The sequence below is a fragment of the Setaria viridis genome, chromosome 7, assembly GCF_005286985.2.
Source record: "Setaria viridis chromosome 7, Setaria_viridis_v4.0, whole genome shotgun sequence".
NCBI lineage: Eukaryota > Viridiplantae > Streptophyta > Magnoliopsida > Poales > Poaceae > Setaria > Setaria viridis.
In genome coordinates this window covers 22,954,397-22,974,093 of record NC_048269.2, presented here as the reverse complement: position 1 = coordinate 22,974,093, position 19,697 = coordinate 22,954,397, and the positions used below count along the sequence as shown (strand labels likewise).

Below are 19,697 nucleotides of genomic sequence, written 5' to 3'. Positions count from 1 at the left end.
ATTGTCATTGTTGATCAGTGGACATTCTTGCAGATCCAGCCGATTACACGACCAACACAGCTACTTCACATGATAAATGGGGATGGGAGAGACCCCGTCCAGTTCAACAACAGGACATGCATGTTACCACCATGTCTGATCGTCGCCATTTGATCTAGTCAATCAACGAGATTTTCGGGATCAATTTTCGATCATCTAGAAGCTGTCATATCATCAGTTTTTTTTCCCCATAGGACGCCTCGCTAAAGTTCACTCATCATGCAACCGAAAACATCACATGAAGGCGTGTGTAAAGCGGAGGTCACATGATACGACAGGCAGACAGCCTCCCAGCCTGTTTTCGTGTGTGAGTGGGATCGGTGGAAGGAATTGGAGCTACAGAAAAGAAAAGCCTGAAAGCCCGCAGGAAAACCACACCAGGGACGAGCAAAAGGAGATCACCGATGAAGCTGAAAGCAAAGGCCCCAAGTCACAAGGGTGTGACTACCTTTTCCCTTTTCAGTTCCCAGTTCCCACACTTAGAATTACCTAAGTCGGAGGCTATACTACACGGTTCTGGTTTTTCTCACGTTTTAACCGTTGATGCTTGTGCTGGCCACACGCCCGACTGTGGTATGGAGTTATTTTACTGTCCTGCTCGTGCCTAGCTAGCCGGTCAGAAGTGACAGTCAGACTAGGAAGAACCTGAAACACTCCGAGTTGGCGTGAACGACACCGACAGAAATGCCGCAGCGGAAAAGAAAAGAAAGTGTAGAACAATGACACATAGTACAGCACGGAAACCTACACCGATCATCTTGTCCAAGCCTGTGAAACAGCATCAATGATGGGGCAGGGCGAGGGCGAATCGTCCGCTCCGATCCATCCGTTCCGGACCGTTAAATGTGTGCCTGTCAGACGGAGAAGAAAGCTGCTCTGCCGACCATGAACTCGCGAGACCGTCGAGGCGGACAGACATCAGCAGAGCAGAGGGAGAGCCATCAGCCTGGCGCGCGGTGGCATGCAATTGTTTTCGGCTGGCAACGCCCGCGCTCGGCGGCTCGGCACCACTGCCAACGACGACGCGCGGCGAGGTCGCTCGCGGCTCGGCGAGTCCGCAAGTGGTGGGGGTACGCTGGCCGCGGCCATGTGACGGCGGCACCGCACCAACCGCTACGCGCGGCGGCGCTTGAGCTGGAATAGGAGGATATTCCCCAACCCGGCGTCGCTTGGCTCGGCGTGGCGACTAGGCCACGAGTTAGGTGGGCGGTGCTGGATGGCTCCTTTACCCCATTTGGCCATTTGGTTCAGTCTTCAGGTGCGCTTGTCTGTCAGTGTAACTGTGGAAGCCCGGGGCTCCGGCCACGGTCGCCACCTACGTTTATCTGGAAGAAGGTATACTCCAGTACTCCAGCTAGCAGAAAAGTTGTTTGTTTGTGACCTGCAACGGCAAAGTACCGGGTACTTACTACTACAAGAAGATGTTGAGATATCATCGCTCACCTGGTGTTACATTGCAGAAGCATTCCGAATATATGCAGTGCAGGTGCAGTCTGTGTTTCTGCAGCAAATGGTTTATTGGTTCCTGGCTGCTGTTACTGCAACTGCAAGGAGAGGTCAGAACACGTGTGGTGCGGGGACATTCTTAAAGTGCTGTGCCCTACTGCATGGACCGACCATACGAGTGCACGCGCCGTATCCTGCATCTCCTGCCAGCAGGGAACAGCAGTAGGCCACGAACAAAAACGGTGGAGGTTGTCTGATATAGTGACATTCGCACGTTACAGTAGCCAGCCCCTGCAGGCTGCAGTGTCCATGCTCGGCCCATTTGGTAATATGCCTTGATGCTTACTTAGTGCAACTACACAAGTGGTGTGCAGCGCAGTGTCGTCGTAGGGCATCGTCTTTCTGCTTCAGACGGCCCATTGAGGATTGCAGAATCCCTTTTTCTGTGGAACACAGGGGTTAGAGACACCAAACTCCTTGTTTGATCTGTTTCCGCTTCCATGCGGTACCTCTGATTCTCTGAAGCCCTGAACTAATTCGATTTCCTTCAATTACCAGCGCACGCACAAGCTAGGCACGGCGCTGAATGCTGATAAAGCGCACCGTGGATGCTGGATTGTCGAGTTTCAGTTCATGCATCGCAAGATATAAGTCAATCCAGCATGGTGGAAGCAACAACCTATGACTGCACACGTAGTGACATAGTTGTTTCAGTAACACTCCGAATCTTGGATGATTCAGACAAAATCGGTGAAAGCACAGCTTGGATCGCCCGCTGCCGTCATGATCGATCTGTAGACAGGTCCTGCGCGCAAGCCTGATCATCCAGAGCCACCTGATCATCGTGTTTGGCAGCATCTCGGTCAGAGAAGCAGAGGCAGAGCCGCAGAGCACAGCCGATTCAATGCCATTTTAATGGAATCTGATCATACTATGCAAGTACGCATTATTTTTGCAACAACTGCCGTTGAATTCAGACCTGAACACAACAACACATCAGAACTGCAGAAGTGGATCCTTGTACATACAGTCCAGCAGGTACCGCGGCAACACACAAGGGAAACCTAGCCCAGGCTGAGGTAAACCGCGGCGGCGACACCCGCGGCGTAGACGGCGACGACCCTCCCGACCACTGCGGGCGCGGCGCGCGCCACCAGCCCCACCCCGACGATCCCGGCCGCGGCGGCGGGGGCGCGCACGAGCGCCGCCTCCGCCGCGCCGGTCAGCACGGCCTCCCTGAACAGCTCGGCGGCGAACCCCCCGAACTGGGGCCGGGAGAGCTCCCCCTCGCCGTCGAGCCCCGATGCGCGGAGCGCGGCGTCGACGCGGGCGCGGGGCGGCGGCGAGGGCACCCAGCGCCGGACCAGCGGGACGGACGCGCGGAGCGACGAGTGGAGGTGCGCCGCGGCGTCGGCGAGCTGGTACCGGCGGACGCCCCCGAAGGCGCCCTGCGCGTCCGCGAGGCACCGGTCGAAGGCGGCGTCGCAGGCGGCGGCGAACGCCGGCGCGCGCCGCAGCGCGGCGTCCACGCGCTTGGAGGGACTCAGGCCCATCTCGGATTGGTGGTGTGGTGGGTCCGCGTGGAGCGCGGACTGTGTAGTTGGATGGTGACGATGATGGGTGCTGGGCTTCGGGAGTAGCTCTTCCTTTTCTGTCAGATAACTGGGCTGGGCCGTAAAATTTGCACTGGTGGTTGGTTAATGTGCTGGGTGGGCTACTGATTAAGCAAGGTCTGGCCCACAATGTGGTTTGGGCCACTTGCTATCATGTTGATGAACCGGGCCAGTCATGTTCCATACTTGCAGTCCATACTTTCCTCCTAATTCTCTCTCTAGATGCTCTAAAAAAACTCTCTCTCTCTCTCTCTCTATAGAGGGGGAGAGAGTGAGCTGTCCATCGTCCATACTAACTTTTCAAAAAAAAAAAGGAAAAAGAAAAATAGGGTTCACGTTCATGTTGCTCCTTGCTGCAAGTGGAAGACAGGTAGAGACGTTAGTACGACGTTGCAACCCTTTTCAAATTTCAACCAGTCTCGACCACCGACCGGCATGTAGCTCATAGAGAAATAGCATAGGGTCAATGATCGGGACCAAGGGCCACATAGGCCATACACGGCTACGGGTATAGGTCAGTTAGTTCTGGTACTCCGTGGTGGGTGTCGCGCGCGCGCGGGGCGGCAAGGCGCGCGAGATTGCGGGCTCTTGTGCTTGGCGCTGCCTGGCGCCTGCCCGTGCCCTGAAACCCACACACCCCCACGACGGTGCGCGTCGGGGAAGGTAAACAATGGCGGGGGGAGGGTGGAGGCGTCCGATCCGGATCAAACTTCCATCGCCCGCCTAAATTTCCGAGAGCTCTAAATGCGACCGCGTGATGAGTCTAGCCCAGTAGCACCTCGCGTACTCTTTCGGCCCGGCACAGCGTGCATGTTTAGCGTAGATGGCGCGATGAGATTGGGAGAGTACCCTCTGAACCTCCTCTCTTGCTTCTTGTAGGGGTTGTTTAACCGTCTTATAGTACTCATTTGGAGTGAGTAAAACTGGGATTATATCCCTGAGACTATAACAGATTAGTCTTAAATATTGATACAGTGCTACCAAGGTACAAATTGGAACGGAAAACAAAACCAAAAAGTGGCCACCAAAATGCTTAATCTGAATATAGCAATTTACCGGTGCAAATTCTGAGAATTGATGCCCGTTTAAATGGTACTTGAACTCAAATGCATTCTGAGAGAAGAATTTGCTACGACGCTAGTACTACCTGTCAAATGCTGAGCTCCACACAGAATTGAACTACTGATCAAGACTGCCGAAAACTAGTGGCTCTCGCTCAGCTAAGCAGATTCTTGATACGGATTTTTTTTTAGAAAAGGGAACATGTATTAATATTCCAGCCTCTGAATCAAACGTTACAACCCACGAATTAAGCTAAAAGCAAGAGGAGAACTGTAGCACATAGTTCCTCAAAACCAAAAAACAAAAAGTAAAGTAAAAGATAGTCTGCCACTAAAACTCCATCCATGATTCGTGAAATGCTTCATCACTCTCGATTCAAGCACACGACACCATATTCCAACCTCTGTATCAAACGTTACAACCCACGAATTATGCCAAAAGCAAGAGGAGAACTGTAGCACATAGTTCCTCAAAACCAAAACAAAAAGTAAAGTAAAAGATAGTCTGCCACTAAAACTCCATCCATGATTCGCGAAATGCTCCATCACTCTCGATTCAAGCACACGACACCCCAAATTTATTCGGGGTCTGTCTTCCTCTTTTTGCAGTAGCACCTAGAACCGGATCTAGTGTGTTCCCCTGAAGATCACTTGCAAAGAAGAGAAAGCTCGTGTTCTGTTAAAAATCTCATCATTTCAGCTTAGCCAAATTGACCAAAGAATGGCGCATGTTCCAACCAAGACCTGATACTTGAGTTTCCTATCTAGCTCTTGTAACCACTCATTAAACAAATAACATTAAACAAATGAGCAACATTTCTCGGAGGAGGTAAGTTAAAAGAAACCTGTATCAATCAAAGAAGAGATGTTAAATTAACTCATCCAAGTTGAAAAATAACATTTAACACTTCCTTTCCATCGCCTTTTGGCTAGGTTGTCCTTGGTTAGGATGACCCCTCTTTAATTTTAAGCGGCACTTTTAACTTCCAAATAATATGGTTACGAGGTATAACATCGGTAGCAGCTATCGCTCTATACATAGAACGAGCTGTGAATAAACCATGTTGATTTAAGGATCATTTAAAAATATCTCTTTGATCGTGATACGGATATTATTTGCCTAACTGTTCATAAGAACTTCAGCACAGTTTAACCGTACCGTGCTTCGGTCACATGATCTGGCCGGCGCCATATGCCAACGGACCAAGCTGCGTACAACAAACTGCAGCTCTAGTTGGCCTACTGGTCGACCGCGCACTTCCCTACCGCAAACTGTCCACTGTCCGCGCGTGAAAAGACGAGCGATCGACCTCGTTTTTCCTGCCGCAGTTATGGCAAACTCTCATATCAAAGATTCGTTGCATCCAAGCGATTCAGCAGCATGTAGCTATAGGCCCAGGCTTCTTTTTAAGCTTGCACACAATGCAAGCACATTCTCTCGTGCAATCTTGCAGGCTTTATAAATAGAGACATGCCACAGAAGCTGGCCAGCCACAACTACTCACGTATAGCACAAACACTTAGCGCTGACAAGGTCAGCAGAAGCAAGTAGCTAGGGCTTCTTCAACCTCGATCTCGCCCACCATGACGTCCCAGCTGAGAGGAATAGTCCTCACATTTCTGCTGCTCGCCGTGGCTCTCTCGTCCACTCTTCTTACTGCCGTCGAGGCGGCCAGGCTGGGGCAGTACGCCGACCACCCCGCGCTGCACGAGAGGGCGAGGTCGCTGATCATGGCGTGGGTGGCGCAGCTCACCCAGGGGCCGAGCCCTAGAGGCCCCGGGCACTAGAGAGATCGTCCGGACCTGAGAGTACAGGCCATCATCATCGAGCATGCACGTATTACGTTTGCCACAACAGTTGTCTAGCTTCTTCCGACCGGCTAGCTTGTTTCACGCCTAGTCAGGACTCGGGAGAAAAAGCTCATAATAAGTATTTTGATATTTACTCTGCGTCTGCTAGTTTTGTTGGGCGCGTGATGTGTTATATGTTCTTGACATGTGTTTGCTTCCAAAATTCTGTTATCCTTTCGCTATATGTCCATGAACAAAAAATAATAAGGGAAGCAATATGAGTCTATAACTTGTTAACTTTTCGGTTTAACTGTTTTTTAGATAATAACTGTTGGACTACTCAATGTATATGTGCATTTGCCATGGGATGGTTAGCCACAGGTATTTTATTGTGCTACACATATCGTGGTATAATTCTATTGTTCATCGCATATTTCTGCAACATATATTATTTTCTATTGCAACCATTTCATGGGAATAATTTGGAGTTTTTCTAGTTATTCATGAGAAGCTTTGCTCAAGTGTCAAAGTTCTTGATGGACTTCTACTATACTTCAGAATTCCTAGCTACAAACTTTAAATGCTGGCACCATATACAGTATTTCCCAATCAAATATACAAAGGTCATCATGCAGGAAACAGACCGAGTTCTAATAATCCATGCACTCAAATGGTTTTGTCTTATTTCAAACAAAATAGCTAGTTAACTGTTAGATTGTGTCGTTTTTTAGCTTGTTCCATGGCTTGTCTTTGAATTGTTTCTCTCTTTTCTTTGTTGCATCCCGGTTGTGCCGTGGTGTTCATGTTCTCCTCTCACCTGTCCTCCTTTATATCTCTAGGGTTATGCCCCGATCATATATTGGTGCCCGACGCGGTCTATTCCTAGCTCCGGTGGCATAAGTGGAAAATTATTCAGTTGGGGACTCTGATCCCCCGTGGCCTCTAAAAAATAAACTGTTAAATTGTGGTCCCTCTAACCTAACCGTCCAGTTAATTGTCGAACAGGATATATTTCCAAACAGATTCTAATTGAAACTTTATTTTTGAGAAATGCTGATCAATACTGAATATTTCTCCGCCTAGGTCGATCCAAAAGGAAGATGGGAGCTCTAAGCTGTTGACTAATTGCACTGGCTGACTTAAACTACAGTCCAGGGGCATCAGGGCATGCATCATGCACCCAGTGCAATTCTACAGTTGTATAAAACCTGTAAATAACGTGCATGGCACATGCCTGGAAACGTTACTCCTGTTTATTTGTCATTTCTGGGAGTCAACAGCCTGACACAGATGTACATCATGTATTCATGTGCCCTCGAGCATGCTAACAAATGCAAATTCCAGTCTGAAATTGACAGGTATTTCCAACAAGCAGAACAACTAAACATATCAGCATTTAATCAGCGCATCTTTAAACTCTAGCTCAACATCTCATCTTGATCTAGTTCGACATCAAGTCTTGCACCCTCCAGCCAAAGTGGCATAGTTTCGGGAGCACTACGGATACTTGAAGTCTTGGACAGGCCCAGGAACGGCCGCATCAAACGCACACCATAGGACACTTTGAGACGGCGCCCTACATGCGCAGCCGGCGGGCAGCGTGCTTGTGCACGGCCACGAGGGAGACGTCGTCGACGACCGGGCCGCACAGCGTGCCGTCGAACTTCATGTGGTAGTTGGAGCTGTGGAACACGATGCGCGTCAGGTTCTCGGCCGCCGCGAAGTCCAGGTCGACGCGCCTGTGCCCGCCGGTGCCGCGGGACTCGTACGACACCTTGGTCGTCGCCTTCCCCGCGTACGCGTCCACGCCCAGGGACCCGCCGCACCCGTTGGCCCCGTCGCCGACGGAGAAGGAGAGCCTGTACCACCGCCCGGGCACGGTGCGCACCTCCTGCACCAGCGCGCACTCCATGCCGGCCACCAGCTCCACGGCGCGCGCGCCGCGAGGCACCGCGTGGTGCGCCGCGTCCACGTACTTGACCACCTTGGTGTCCGACAGGACCATCCATCCCGGCAGCGGCGAGTACAGGTCCTCCGACATCGGCGGCACCAGGACGCCCCACGGCACGTCGGGGAAGATGTACGGCCCCTCCTCAAAGTCACCGTTCCTCAACATGTTGACTGCACGATCGAGTTGGACTGTTATCACGCACGTATACATGGTTAATTTTTTTTACCGGACAACAAGTTGAATAATCTTCATATAGACTAGACTCTCGGTGTCGAGAGATTACCCGGGGTGTGATGGGGAGGGTGGAGGTTCTTGATGGCGATGAAGTCGATGAGGGGCCCACACGCCGGGTTGTCCTCGTGGCCGGGGTTGTGGATGGACAGCCACACGGAGCTGTGCTTGGCCTTGAAGGCCCAGGAGTAGGAGTCCCAGCCGCTGCTGGTGTACACCGTCTGGATGGGGAGGACGCCGAAGTCCGGGGTGACGGACACGTTGAGCGCCTCGGCCTGGGCGCATGACCGCGCGGCCGTGAAGGTGATGGAGTAGTAGGCTTGCCGGGTGACGCATAGCTTCTGACGGATGGTTGCGTCGTTGCCCAGCCGCACGGCCCGGTCGCCCTCCGGCACCGGCAGGATCATGTCCTCCTGCGTGTGGCCGGACTCGATGTACTCCACGAACCCATAGATCTCCCAGTGCAGTATGGCGTTGCGGTCCTTCACCCGGGTGCCGTTCATCTCGGACTTGTTCGGCCCTTGCTCGAAGTTGCCATTTGGTAACAGGCCTGCACGACATCATCGGTCCAGCTGTCAGAAATTCGAAACAGATTCCGGAAAGTGGTTTGTCAACAGTGAATCAGAGGTGCCGAGTAAATCATCCGTACTGCTAGTTTGACAAACCCTAATTAGATCTACGCCCAAACCGAAATTTTACGGTCAAACCATGGAAAAAACATTTCGCAATTATGTTATTCGGACTAACACATGATGTATATGCACTCTTCCTTGTGCACATCCTAGCTTGTGCACGATGTATGTGAACTCTGCAGCGCACGCCATGTGACTGGCACCGTGTCACCTGCTGTAGTTATAAAGTCAAATTTGTATCTTGCATATGAGCTAGCTAGATGTCAATCAGGCAATCGGAATCTTGGATAGGCCACTACCATGAAGGAATAAGGATATAGTGCTGCAGCACTGGTAAGTCAACGCCAGCTCTAACCAACAAGAGGATAAAGCATAATAACATGCACGAAAAAAAAAGATGAAGCACAGTGACTTATTGGATGTTAAGATAAACTCTAACCAACAAGAGGATAAATCACAGTAACTTCGATAGCATCACAGAAGAAGAAATGCTAGACGAACGTAGCTGCTGAACGCCAGAAGGTGAACAAATAAAATGTCGTGTTAGAGTACGAGTTGTATTAGACTAGGACTAGGACACTGTACTCTGAATAGAACTCCTTAGATTATGTAACTAGGATTAGAAATGGGACTCTATGAACCTGGACTATATAATGAAAGTCCAGATGACCCTAGAGAGGTTAGGACATGATACTTTGGAAATGGATAGGAGATCACAGCTTCTTCATGGCTTGGCATACAGAGCCTTCTTTTATTAGACAATACGTCATCTCTGGAGAAAAATCTTTTGGAAATCTAGAGCCCCTGCCAAGTGCAAATTCTTTGTATGGCTTGCTCTGCATTGTCTTTGTTGGACAGTTTCGACATAATCTTCAGAATGACGATGCCTGTGTTCTTTGCAAGCAAGAATAGAGACTATAAACCACCTGATGGTTAACTGCTCCTATTCTAAACAAGTGTGGCATTCTGTTTTATCCGGGGTTAATTGGCTCCTTCAGCACCAAACCTAACTCTCGATTGATTGGTGGATGGCATCGCGAAAAGGATCAACAAGGTACACTGAAAGTCCTTTGATTCAGCGGTCATCCTGATATCATGGTCCATTTAGCTAGAACGCAATGTAAGGACTTTCAACAGGGAAGAGAAAACAACAACTCAGCTAGTGCACAAGATTACAGAGGAGGCATGGTCATGGATTGCTAGAAGGTTCGCAAGTCTGTTGCCTTTTGTCGTAGATACTCCTCATGCTAATGCGCTTGTAAATTGATCGCACAATGGTGCACATGTAGCAACTAACCAGTGAACTCTACCTTCTAGATGACAAAGCCTTACCCTGCTGTAAAATTGCTTTTTCCCTTTTAATGAAATACGTGCTAAGGCACGGTAAAAAAAAAGTCATTCCAATATAATGATTTACACGTGGTAACAGAGGCATAGAGACCAACTTCGTTAGATCCATGGTCCATCTACACCTTCCGCTCGCGCGCGCCCTGGGGAGATCAATCTCCATGATCTTCCTGGTGCGTCGCATCCCTTAGCTAGTTTTTTCCCCTCCAATCATACTAGATCAATTCAGATAGATTAGATTAGTTTATTTGTTTGTTATACGCGTCAAGGGAAAGCAGATCGTGAAGATACTCAGGTCTCGCCGGTCGCCGGCCATCGCACACGGTTCAAGACGTTCGTCGTCATCGGCATCAAGTTGCGTCGACCACGTCGGGCTCGAGTGCAGCAAGCGGTGGCAGCCGTCTTCACCACCGCGGAGAACTTCACGCTGCTTGACGACAAGCACAGCTCATACGTCGAATACACAACCACCAGCAGCATCAGCGGCACATCTACATCATCACCGACAAATACATCGCCGACGGTCCTAAGAACGTGGTCTTCATCAACTCAGCCGCAGCCACTTCGTCCATGAGATGGACATCTCGCAGGCAACTCTGCATAACAATCAATGACGGCAACGATCGCGTTATCTACGATGGCAAAGACTGCATCATGATCAACATCTCGTCCTCTGACATATGCACACAATCGTCCTCTGGCACGTATAACTCTCAAATTCCAACGGCATCCTCTGACATATGCAAGACACATCGTCCTCTGACATATGCAAGACGCCCCCAATGGCATTCTCTGACAAGTGCAAGGTGCCTATTATTATTGCAGCTCCGTCTTTACAAAATAGCGCAAATTTTTCACACCTTCGGCTATGTGCGGCTACATTGACGACCACTATATCGACCACGGCAACTACATCATCATGAGCGGCTACGTCTACATCAACTCATCGATAACAACTCCAGTCAAAAGCGTCCGTGTCATCATTGGCATCAAAGACACTCCCGTTATGACTGCAGGAGGGAATAGAAGAGAGACAAGGGACGGCACCAAAGAGGCCGGACCATTCATCAAAGACGCAATTGATGACCGTGAAGTGGAGAAGACGGAGGAAGCACAAGACTTCAATCCCAGTCGCAATTGTCCGCTTCGCTCCCGCTACGACTGAGGGGGAATGTTAAGAGTATGGGTTATATTAGACTAGAACTAGAACGCTGTACTCTAAATAGGATTTCTTAGATTATGTAACTAGGATTAGAACTGGGACTCTACGAACCTGGACTGTATAATGAAAATCTAGACGACCCTAGAGGTCAAGCCGTTCCAATATAATGATTTCAACATGAACCTGACCTTATGCACGTCAATACTACTATTAGGCCAAAGCAAAAGGTTAACATCAGAAGAGAGTGCTAGTTCGCGAGCCCTTACCATCGCTGACGACGGCAGAAACAGCTCGAGCGGCCACGCTGACGAGCAAGAAGAACAGTGCCAGGCGACGAGCGCCCTTGGTCATCTCCGACTCCCTTCTCATCGTATCGATCTCGCTCGCCGTGACTGGTACGTACATACCTCCTGAGCTCCGAGGTACAGACAAAGCTACAGCGCCCTCAGATCGTCAGATATGGAGCAACTCATCCCCGGGCAGCACGCGGCTTATATAAGAGCTGCCACTTATTAGCGGGTCCACTCTGGCTCTCCGTACGCATCAAGGCGCGTGGCGGCGTGGGCGCGGCCACGGCCGACGGAGGGCGCGCCGCGAGACGCGCCGGCCGGATCGTGCCCGCGGCAGCGGGCATCTCTCGCCTCTTGGAACAGGGGAGGGTGGCCGTACCCGTACGTCTCTCGGCAGCTTCGGCTCGGAATCTTTGGACCTGCTGCTCGGCACAACCCTGCGTGCGCTCACGTGCCACTCTGCTTCGCTCTCGTGGCCCTCATGGGCTGATGATGGGCATCAAGCACGTCGAAGATTCCGATTCAGTTCCCAATCCCACACGTGTCGGCGGTGTCCAACGCCCGCCGCGACGGCCATGGCCCGGGCCTCGCCGGCGCGCGACGCGCTGGTATAGGGTGGCACATAGGTAGGCTGGCGCGGCGCCATCTCGTCTCCAGTTCTTCGCGAGGACGACGGCCTCCGCCGCGCCCACCTCGCACTCGCAATTCGGCGGCGGGGACTGTACGCGCCACCGCATCTGCCACGACACGATTGGTGTTACGGTTGTCTTGCTTTGTTGTGTTCGTACTTCGTACTAACCTCCAGTCTAGGTTCGAGAAAAGAAAAAGGCCTGATGCCTTCCACAGTTCCACTGTCCAAAGCATTGACCCAAAGAATCCACAAAGTCAAAAACCTTCTCTCTCTCTTTTTTCCTATAAAAGGTGCACAGAGCGGCTCAGATCCACACGGCGAACTCGCTCACCTTAGTTGCGACTCCACCTTGTCACCTGAAGTTTGTTCAAAAACAAAATCAAAATCCTTCGACCACACCGGTATTGTACGGAGAACGTTTATGAATCTGAAAAAATTTAGCCAATCATTCTTCCTGTTATATTTATTGGTAGTGCCGTTATAAAACATACAGTTGGTAGAAGGATAATTGGAACTCCTAAACGGCTAAGCCGATGGCTAGTTTTTATAGCTTTAACAGGATATTTTCTGAAAAAACTATATCATACAATGCATGATTCACTAGTAGAGAATTGACTTTCGATGCGCCCCCTTTTGTTCCGGTTTAAAGTTGACCTGGGATAAAAGGTTCACCAACCGGGACTAAAGCTCGGTCACTGGTGAGGGGTCACCAACCGGGACCTTTTATCCCGGTTGCAAAGGCTAGTGGGAAAAAAAAGACCCTGAGAGGCTTTTTATCACAGTTTGAAACACCAACCGGGATAAAAAACCCCCACCAACCGGGATAAAAGGGGGTCATTTATCCCGGTTGGTGTTTCAAACCGGGATAAAAGGGTCCCAACGAGGTGACTGAAAGAGGACTAAATCCCTCGAACCCTTTTGTAATACCAACCGGGATAAAAGGAGGTCTTTTATCCCGGTTGGTATTTCCAACCACACCAACCGGGATAAAAGGGTCCCCACGAGTTAATACAAAAGGATAGCATCCCCTGTATAGTCAGATGTGGTGTATAGGTGGGATGGCAAGGAAGCTACGCGTGAGGCTGGAGGTTGTGGGTTCGAATCCCACACAACGCATATTTCGCGTGAAAAATCGCTGGATGGAAATGAGGGCTCGCCCAGAGCACGGATCTAGTCATGTGAGGCAGATTCTCTCTTTCTTCCTCTTTAGCTCTCCAACCATATCAACGAACTGCTTATATGATAGCTAAACTATCTGGAATTGGCTTAAGGCTAACTCCAATTTCTTGAATGAGGTGCCCTATGTGTACACTCTATCAAAAACTTATAAATTGTTCAACACTGTCTGTTACAGGCAAAGACTTCATTTCATCTCAATTCTCCGATCCCATGTGTCATCATGTGAAACAACGGAATGATACTATGTATTGGAAAGGATTGCCTTATTCGTCAACTAAAAAAAACGAAAATCAGTTTGTAGCACCGAAAGATCATTGTTGTCGGAAAGTGCCATTAAAAGATCATTATTACTTAAAATACCACTAAAAGTGGCGATCCATTTCCAAAATACCACTCCCTATGTTTTTATCTCTATTGTGCAAATTTAATTGTCATTTTCACCCACGGCTTATTCAGTCGGGTTGCTTCTTGATGAGTTCTTTCATCTCCCCTTTGTCAATGTGCACGTCGTCTACCACTCATGATGAGTTTAGGACTCGAGCCTGGTTGATTGGGTTCTACCAGTCGTTATACCAACTAGTCCATCAACCCGTGCTCCCACACGTGTTAATACTTTTAAAAGTTATTGTATTTGAAAATTATTTAGAAATTAAACTTATAATTAATAGTTAAAATTGTTTACCTATTACTCTCTCATTTTTTAATCCTTCGACATAATACTCATATAGATGTCTACTTATATTTTTCTAGTTGTGATTGATTTTTAATTAATAATTACTCTACAACTTTCATCCACATCCACACTTTTTTCATTTTGTATTGCACCTCCATATATTATGTTTGGCATAAAAATTAATATTTTTCATCACTTCCTCACATACATGTATAAATGGTCTATATGGTGTCACTCATCATGTGTGTATACCTTAACTTAGCATTTCTATATTTACTTTTGGACATTTATGTATGATGCACATGAAGATAATTAGATTACGATTTAGATGCTTACTTTAGATTATTTTTAATAACAACATACGTGGGTAACTTAGATATAAATTTAGAATGATATTTTAAGTTATGCTTTATAATTATATGCATAAGAAAATTGGATTGGAAGAGCTCAGCAATTTATATAAAGGTTTAGTGTTTATTTTAGAATATTTTCATAATGAAAGTGGTGGGTAACTTTTTAAAAAATATCGCAGACCAATGACTATGATTATTAGAGTTTACTGGATTGGTGTTTGATATTTCTAATTTTTGTGAGAATTTTTTAGGATTTGTCCTTTTTCTAGCGTGTCTCGTAGAACGTAGTCTCCAATGGAAAAAAAAAGTGAGGCCGTATTGCTACAAAACTATTACCCTGAGGTACCTCTCATTTTTTAAATATTCGAACACAATATTTATATAGATGTATATTTATTATCTATATCCGATTATGATAGATTTTAGCTAGTAATTACTCTATAATATTTTCATCCATATTTATAATGTTTAAGTTTTCACGTTGCATCGCAGTTATGCGCTTCAATTTTTTTAATAATGGATCCTAAGTTTGAGCTATAATTTTAACATAGAAATCAATATTCTCATCACTTGTTCTATATGTTTATAAATTGTGACACACATCATGCATATGTACCTTAATAATTATATTATATACTAATATATGATTTAGAACCATATATTGGTCTATATTTTTAATTAAGATGATTTGGATTAAAATTTAGGTTACATCATGTTATTTTTAATAATAGCACGTGTGGGTAATATAGATGCATATTTATGGGTTACTTTAAGGTATTTTTATTTAAGTATTAGTGGTGGACAATTTAGTTACTAATTTAGGAAGTAATTTTAAATTATTTTTATAATAACATAAGTGAGTAATTTTATACGACAGACCTTGCTAAAGTATACTCGTGAATTAAATATAGACCCTTGATTATTAAGAAAAAAATCCAAATAGAAAATAGAAAAAAACTACTAACCCACTTCTTTCCAACTACCGGTGACATGTATGTATGCATCCATCCAGTCTTTTATCTCTTTAAAGTTCCATCAGCATGCGTGCATAGCATCATAAATATTTTAATTTTTTTTCACAATTTTTTTCTCTACTACCATGCAACGGCGTGTAGGTCTCATATCTGCCATGTCTCATAGTATGATTTTTATTCTTCACATCTGCACATGTATGCTATTTTTGATGCTGCTAACAATTTAATCTCATGTCCAAGCAATTTCTTGTTACAATGTTACGTGTGATACAATTGTCACTTCACCTAAAAATTTGACCCGCCACGTCTCATTTAAAATATGTTGCATATAACATAATTATTACATACCTAAAGAAATAATCTATTAGATGTCAAGAAATATATTTACGTACGTACATTCCAACTCACATGCAACCATTAGTATATTTTTTTAAAAAAATAGATCAAGTACATACGTGCATCTGTCACGTAATGGAATTAGATTTGCATACATATTTTTTTGAAGTTTTTTACACATCACGTTAGGGTAGTTAGATTAGGGGTTACTCACATGCAACCATTAGTATATTTTTTTAGAAAAAATAGATCACGTATGTGCGTGCATCTATCACGTAACAAATTAGATTTGCGTACATCTGTTTTGAATTTTTTCACACATCACGTCAGGGTAAGTTAGATTAGGGGTTATTTAGTTTATTTTATATAATGGCATGGGTGGGTAATTTAGAGGCAGATTTAGGGGGTTACTTTAGGCTATTTTCATAATGGCATAGGTGGGTAATTTTTTAGAAAATATAATAGATCCAATGGCTATGATGATTCGAGTCTACAAATTGATGGCTAGATGTTTTGCTTTTTTATGAGAATTTCTAGGATTTCTCTCTTTTTCTAGAGTGTTGGCTTCACCTTGAGGCTTTAAAAGGAGCCTCCAATTAATAATAGTAAGATGTTTTTGTAAAATAAAAATTCTAGTTGAGCGATAGGCACAAATCCCACGTGCATCTACAAAGGATGCAAGTTTCACTCTCAATTTGAAAACTCTTTCAACTACTAGCAGGTCAGGGCTCAGCTGTCAGCGCACACGTTAGTGTTACATCTTATCTCAAATCACATTATTATGACACTGCAGATACGCCATATCCCAGGCGATTTTGGAGCTCGCAGAAATGGCCACATACAACACGCACCTATCAAGATGTGCTCTACATACGCAGCCGGCGGGCAGTTGGCGCGTGGGCGTGCACGGGGACGAGGGAGACGTCGTCGACGATGGGGCCGCAGAGCGTCGCGTCCGGCTTCATGTAGTGGTTGGCGCTCTGGAACACCACGCGCGTCAGGTTGTGGTCCGCCACGAACTCGAGCTCGGCGCGCTTGGACCCACCGGCGCCGTGGGATTCGTACGGCACGTTCAGCGTCGCCCGCGACGCGTACGCGACCACGGCCAGGTACCCGCCGCACCCGTTGGCGGCGTCCCCGACGGAGAAGGAGAGCCTGTACGGCCGCCCGGGCACGGTGCGCACCTCCTGCACCAGCGCGCACTCCCTGCCGGCGACCAGCTCCACGGCGTAGGAGCCGTGCGGCACCTTGTGGTGCGCCGCGTCCACGTACTTGACGACCTTGGTGTCCGACATGATCATCCACCCCGGCAGCGGCGAGTGGTCGTCCTCCATGATCGGCGGGACCAGCACGCCCCAGGGCGTGTTCGGGAAGATGTAGGGCCCGTCCTCGAAGTCTCCGTTCCTCAACATGTTGTCTGCTTCAGTTGGGTTCAGTCACCAATTCAAGTGTCAGTGCTAATTTCAGGTAAAATAAGCTAAACACTTGCACATCCTGCACGTGCAAGTGCAGGGCATCGAGGAATCGATCTTACTCTTGACGTGATGGGGACGGCGGATGGCCTTGATGGCGATGGCGTCGATGAGGGGGCCGCACGCTGGGTCGTCCTCGTGGCCGGGGTTGTGGATGGAGAGCCACACGGTGCTGTGCTTGGCCTTGAAGGCCCAGGAGTAGGAGTCCCAGCCGCTGCTGGTGTACACGGTTTGGATGGGGAGAACGCCGGACTCCGGGGTGACCGACACGTTCAGCTTCTCTGCCTGGGCGCAGGTGCGCGCCGCGCCGAAGGTGATGGAGTAGTAGGTGTGTCGGGTCACGTCCAGCTGCTGCCGGATGGTTGCATCGTTGCCCAGCCGCACGGCCTGCTCACCTTCCGGCACGGGCAGGATCATGTCGTCCTGCTGCTGGCCGGACCCGATGTACTCCACGAACCCATAAATCTTCCAGTAGGGTATGGCGTCGGGATCCATCACTCTCGTGCCGTTCATCTGCGACTTGTCTGGTCCTTGCTCAAAGTGTCCGTTCGGTAGAATTCCTGCGCGCACAAGATGTTGTTAGAACTGAGGAGACACATGTATACAGCCTGGGACGTGCATTATATTGGTGGTCAGTTTTGCGACTATTACTAGTACTTTAAGATTCAACTAAGTATACAGGCAATAAATTTTCCATCTCTCTACACTTTGACCCTCTTTGGTAGAGCCGTAGAGGTAGGCGTCTGCTGGGTGTGCTAGCGGCTTAGAAAGAGATCTGATGAAGGCAGGATGGACAGGCGGCGGAGACGGGCGCAGGGGCGAAGCGGCAAGGCTGTGGGGCTGCCACCATGCTCAGGCGTAGGAGGAGAACGGTTGGGCTAGGTAAGGGGTGCGAATGTGCGATAGGTAAGCGGTAGGGGCAGCGAGACAAAAGATGATGACCTCAAGGATGGGGGCAGGCTAGTGGTAAGCAAGGGCAAGCGGCGCCACTGTAACATGCGACTGAAGCAGAGCCTGAAGATGAAGATGAACAATAGCACTCTAATCTAGATCCGACCGTTAGAATTCGTCGCTTGAAAAAAAAAGGTAAAAAACACTTGTAGCACAACAAATCTCAAATTTTTCTAGATCCACCCCTACTTGAGCGGAGATTATATATGAAGTACGAGAACATTTTAGGCTTCATCTATATTTGAAATTATGCATCCACCATTTTACCTCTATCCATCCGCTACATATAAAAATAGTCCCTTTTGTCTCACACAATTCTATCTCCCGATTCCCCTCTATCTCAAATGAACTAAAAATAAGTTTAATAGGATGGAAAGACGTCCCTCCGATTTTTTTTCTTAAAGAGGCTTACGCCTTGAAAATCTTTGGTACCTCCACTATGGCCAACCAAATTATTTAATCGTTGCATTGCTGCTCACATATCTAATGCCTGTGAGTTACTATCTTGGCCACCGCCATCTTCTCCTTCATCCTTACGTCCACTATACTTTTTATGACAGTGACCTCACTTGCACCCTATCCTCCAACTTCATCTTTTGAGGCTCCCGGCATCGGATCTGCACCCACATCCTCTCTAATCTCTCTATCTTTTGACAGTTTGACACCATGCACCAAACTTTCGCCTCCACATCTCTAGCGGTGACAACGTTGCACCATCGCCAATTTGGTCAGCACCCACGGTCCAAAATCAACCAAAACTTAATCTTGTAGCTCGCATGGACCTCTAAGGAGCCGCTTGGTTCTCTTGCTAGCGCTCGCCTAGCCTGGCTGAGCGAAGTTCACGCGGTTTTATTTTTTTGCCGGCTGCCTCGTTATCTGTGCTTTCAAGTTTTTTCTCGCTCGAGCGAGAGGGCCGGAATGGCTCTCCTCCGCTGGCAAGGCTAGCCTTGCCTAACGAGGCCAGGTGAGGCAAGCAGGCAAGGGTTCCAAGCTCTGGTGCGAAGGCAGGCCAAAACACACGGTGAACTTTTGCATTTCTCCTCAGGCACCGTACGTCCGTACTATGCTACCGTGCAACTGAGAAGGCAATGCCAGCCTGACCCCGGGACAGAGTTGACGTTGAACCTAGGAAAACTAAACAGGAAGAACATGAGCACATCTACTTAGCATTAGAGCAAAGAAAAAAATATTATGTGCTGGCCGTGTTCCAAAAGGAGAGCAAAACGTAGTACTAGTGTCCTAACAAATACACATAGCATTCATTTCCAAAAAAAAAACATAGCAAATGGTGCTAGGGTTACACTATAGTACGGGTTCGCGATATCTCACCATCGGTGACGGCAAAAACCGCTCGAGCAGCCACGCCGAGCACCAAGAAGAGCACCGCGGAACGTGTGCTCCTCGCCATCGCGCGCAGGTTCCCTTTTCACGAGCAAGCCCCTAGCAGGTTTCGCTGGTAGCTCCTGAGCTTTGTGGAGCACCTAGCTACCGGCCGTGCGAACCAAAGCGCTTTGATAACGAATCAGGAGCGAGCAAGCGACATCCACGGACCGGGCTCGCGCAGC

General features: G+C 48.0%; 3 protein-coding genes across 5 annotated transcripts; all 3 read right to left on the bottom strand.

Annotated features, from left to right (window-relative positions):
* Positions 1–2,390: 2,390 nt before the first annotated feature.
* Positions 2,391–3,252, bottom strand: LOC117863281 (uncharacterized). Its single transcript, XM_034746918.2, has one exon. It carries the CDS (start codon positions 3,036–3,038, stop codon positions 2,550–2,552), a length of 489 nt encoding a protein of 162 aa, XP_034602809.1. The 5' UTR covers positions 3,039–3,252; the 3' UTR covers positions 2,391–2,549.
* A 3,929-nt stretch (positions 3,253–7,181) lies between these two features.
* Positions 7,182–11,764, bottom strand: LOC117863235 (BIIDXI-like protein At5g11420). Of its 2 annotated transcripts, none has more exons than XM_034746855.2 (3): positions 11,540–11,764; positions 8,185–8,682; positions 7,182–8,089 (listed from the first exon to the last, which is right to left on the bottom strand). In XM_034746855.2, exons 1-3 carry the CDS (start codon positions 11,676–11,678, stop codon positions 7,527–7,529), a joined length of 1,200 nt encoding a protein of 399 aa, XP_034602746.1. In that variant the 5' UTR covers positions 11,679–11,764; the 3' UTR covers positions 7,182–7,526. The 2 variants fall into 2 exon arrangements, with proteins under 2 accessions (XP_034602746.1, XP_034602747.1); XM_034746856.2 differs by having other exon boundaries at positions 7,182–8,071; positions 11,540–11,763.
* A 4,591-nt stretch (positions 11,765–16,355) lies between these two features.
* LOC117865104 (BIIDXI-like protein At5g11420) lies at positions 16,356–19,667 on the bottom strand. 2 transcript variants are annotated; one of them, XM_034749186.2, is made up of 3 exons: positions 19,462–19,667; positions 17,244–17,741; positions 16,356–17,129 (listed from the first exon to the last, which is right to left on the bottom strand). In XM_034749186.2, exons 1-3 carry the CDS (start codon positions 19,538–19,540, stop codon positions 16,576–16,578), a joined length of 1,131 nt encoding a protein of 376 aa, XP_034605077.1. In that variant the 5' UTR covers positions 19,541–19,667; the 3' UTR covers positions 16,356–16,575. The 2 variants fall into 2 exon arrangements, with proteins under 2 accessions (XP_034605077.1, XP_034605078.1); XM_034749187.2 differs by having other exon boundaries at positions 16,356–17,126.
* Positions 19,668–19,697: the final 30 nt, after the last annotated feature.

What these genes read in the sequence shown, in the direction of transcription:
- LOC117863281 (XM_034746918.2), bottom strand. Translation starts at nt 3,038, where the DNA reads ATGGGCCTGAGTCCCTCCAAGCGCGTGGACGCCGCGCTGCGGCGCGCG.
- LOC117863235 (XM_034746855.2), bottom strand. Translation starts at nt 11,678, where the DNA reads ATGTACGTACCAGTCACGGCGAGCGAGATCGATACGATGAGAAGGGAG. An exon ending in TTCTGCCGTCGTCAGCGATG is followed by an intron (nt 8,683 to 11,539) that starts GTAAGGGCTCGC and finishes GATGTCGTGCAG; the next exon opens with GCCTGTTACCAAATGGCAAC. An exon ending in CCCTCCCCATCACACCCCGG is followed by an intron (nt 8,090 to 8,184) that starts GTAATCTCTCGA and finishes GCGTGATAACAG; the next exon opens with TCCAACTCGATCGTGCAGTC.
- LOC117865104 (XM_034749186.2), bottom strand. Translation starts at nt 19,540, where the DNA reads ATGGCGAGGAGCACACGTTCCGCGGTGCTCTTCTTGGTGCTCGGCGTG. An exon ending in GGTTTTTGCCGTCACCGATG is followed by an intron (nt 17,742 to 19,461) that starts GTGAGATATCGC and finishes TTGTGCGCGCAG; the next exon opens with GAATTCTACCGAACGGACAC. An exon ending in CCGTCCCCATCACGTCAAGA is followed by an intron (nt 17,130 to 17,243) that starts GTAAGATCGATT and finishes ACCCAACTGAAG; the next exon opens with CAGACAACATGTTGAGGAAC.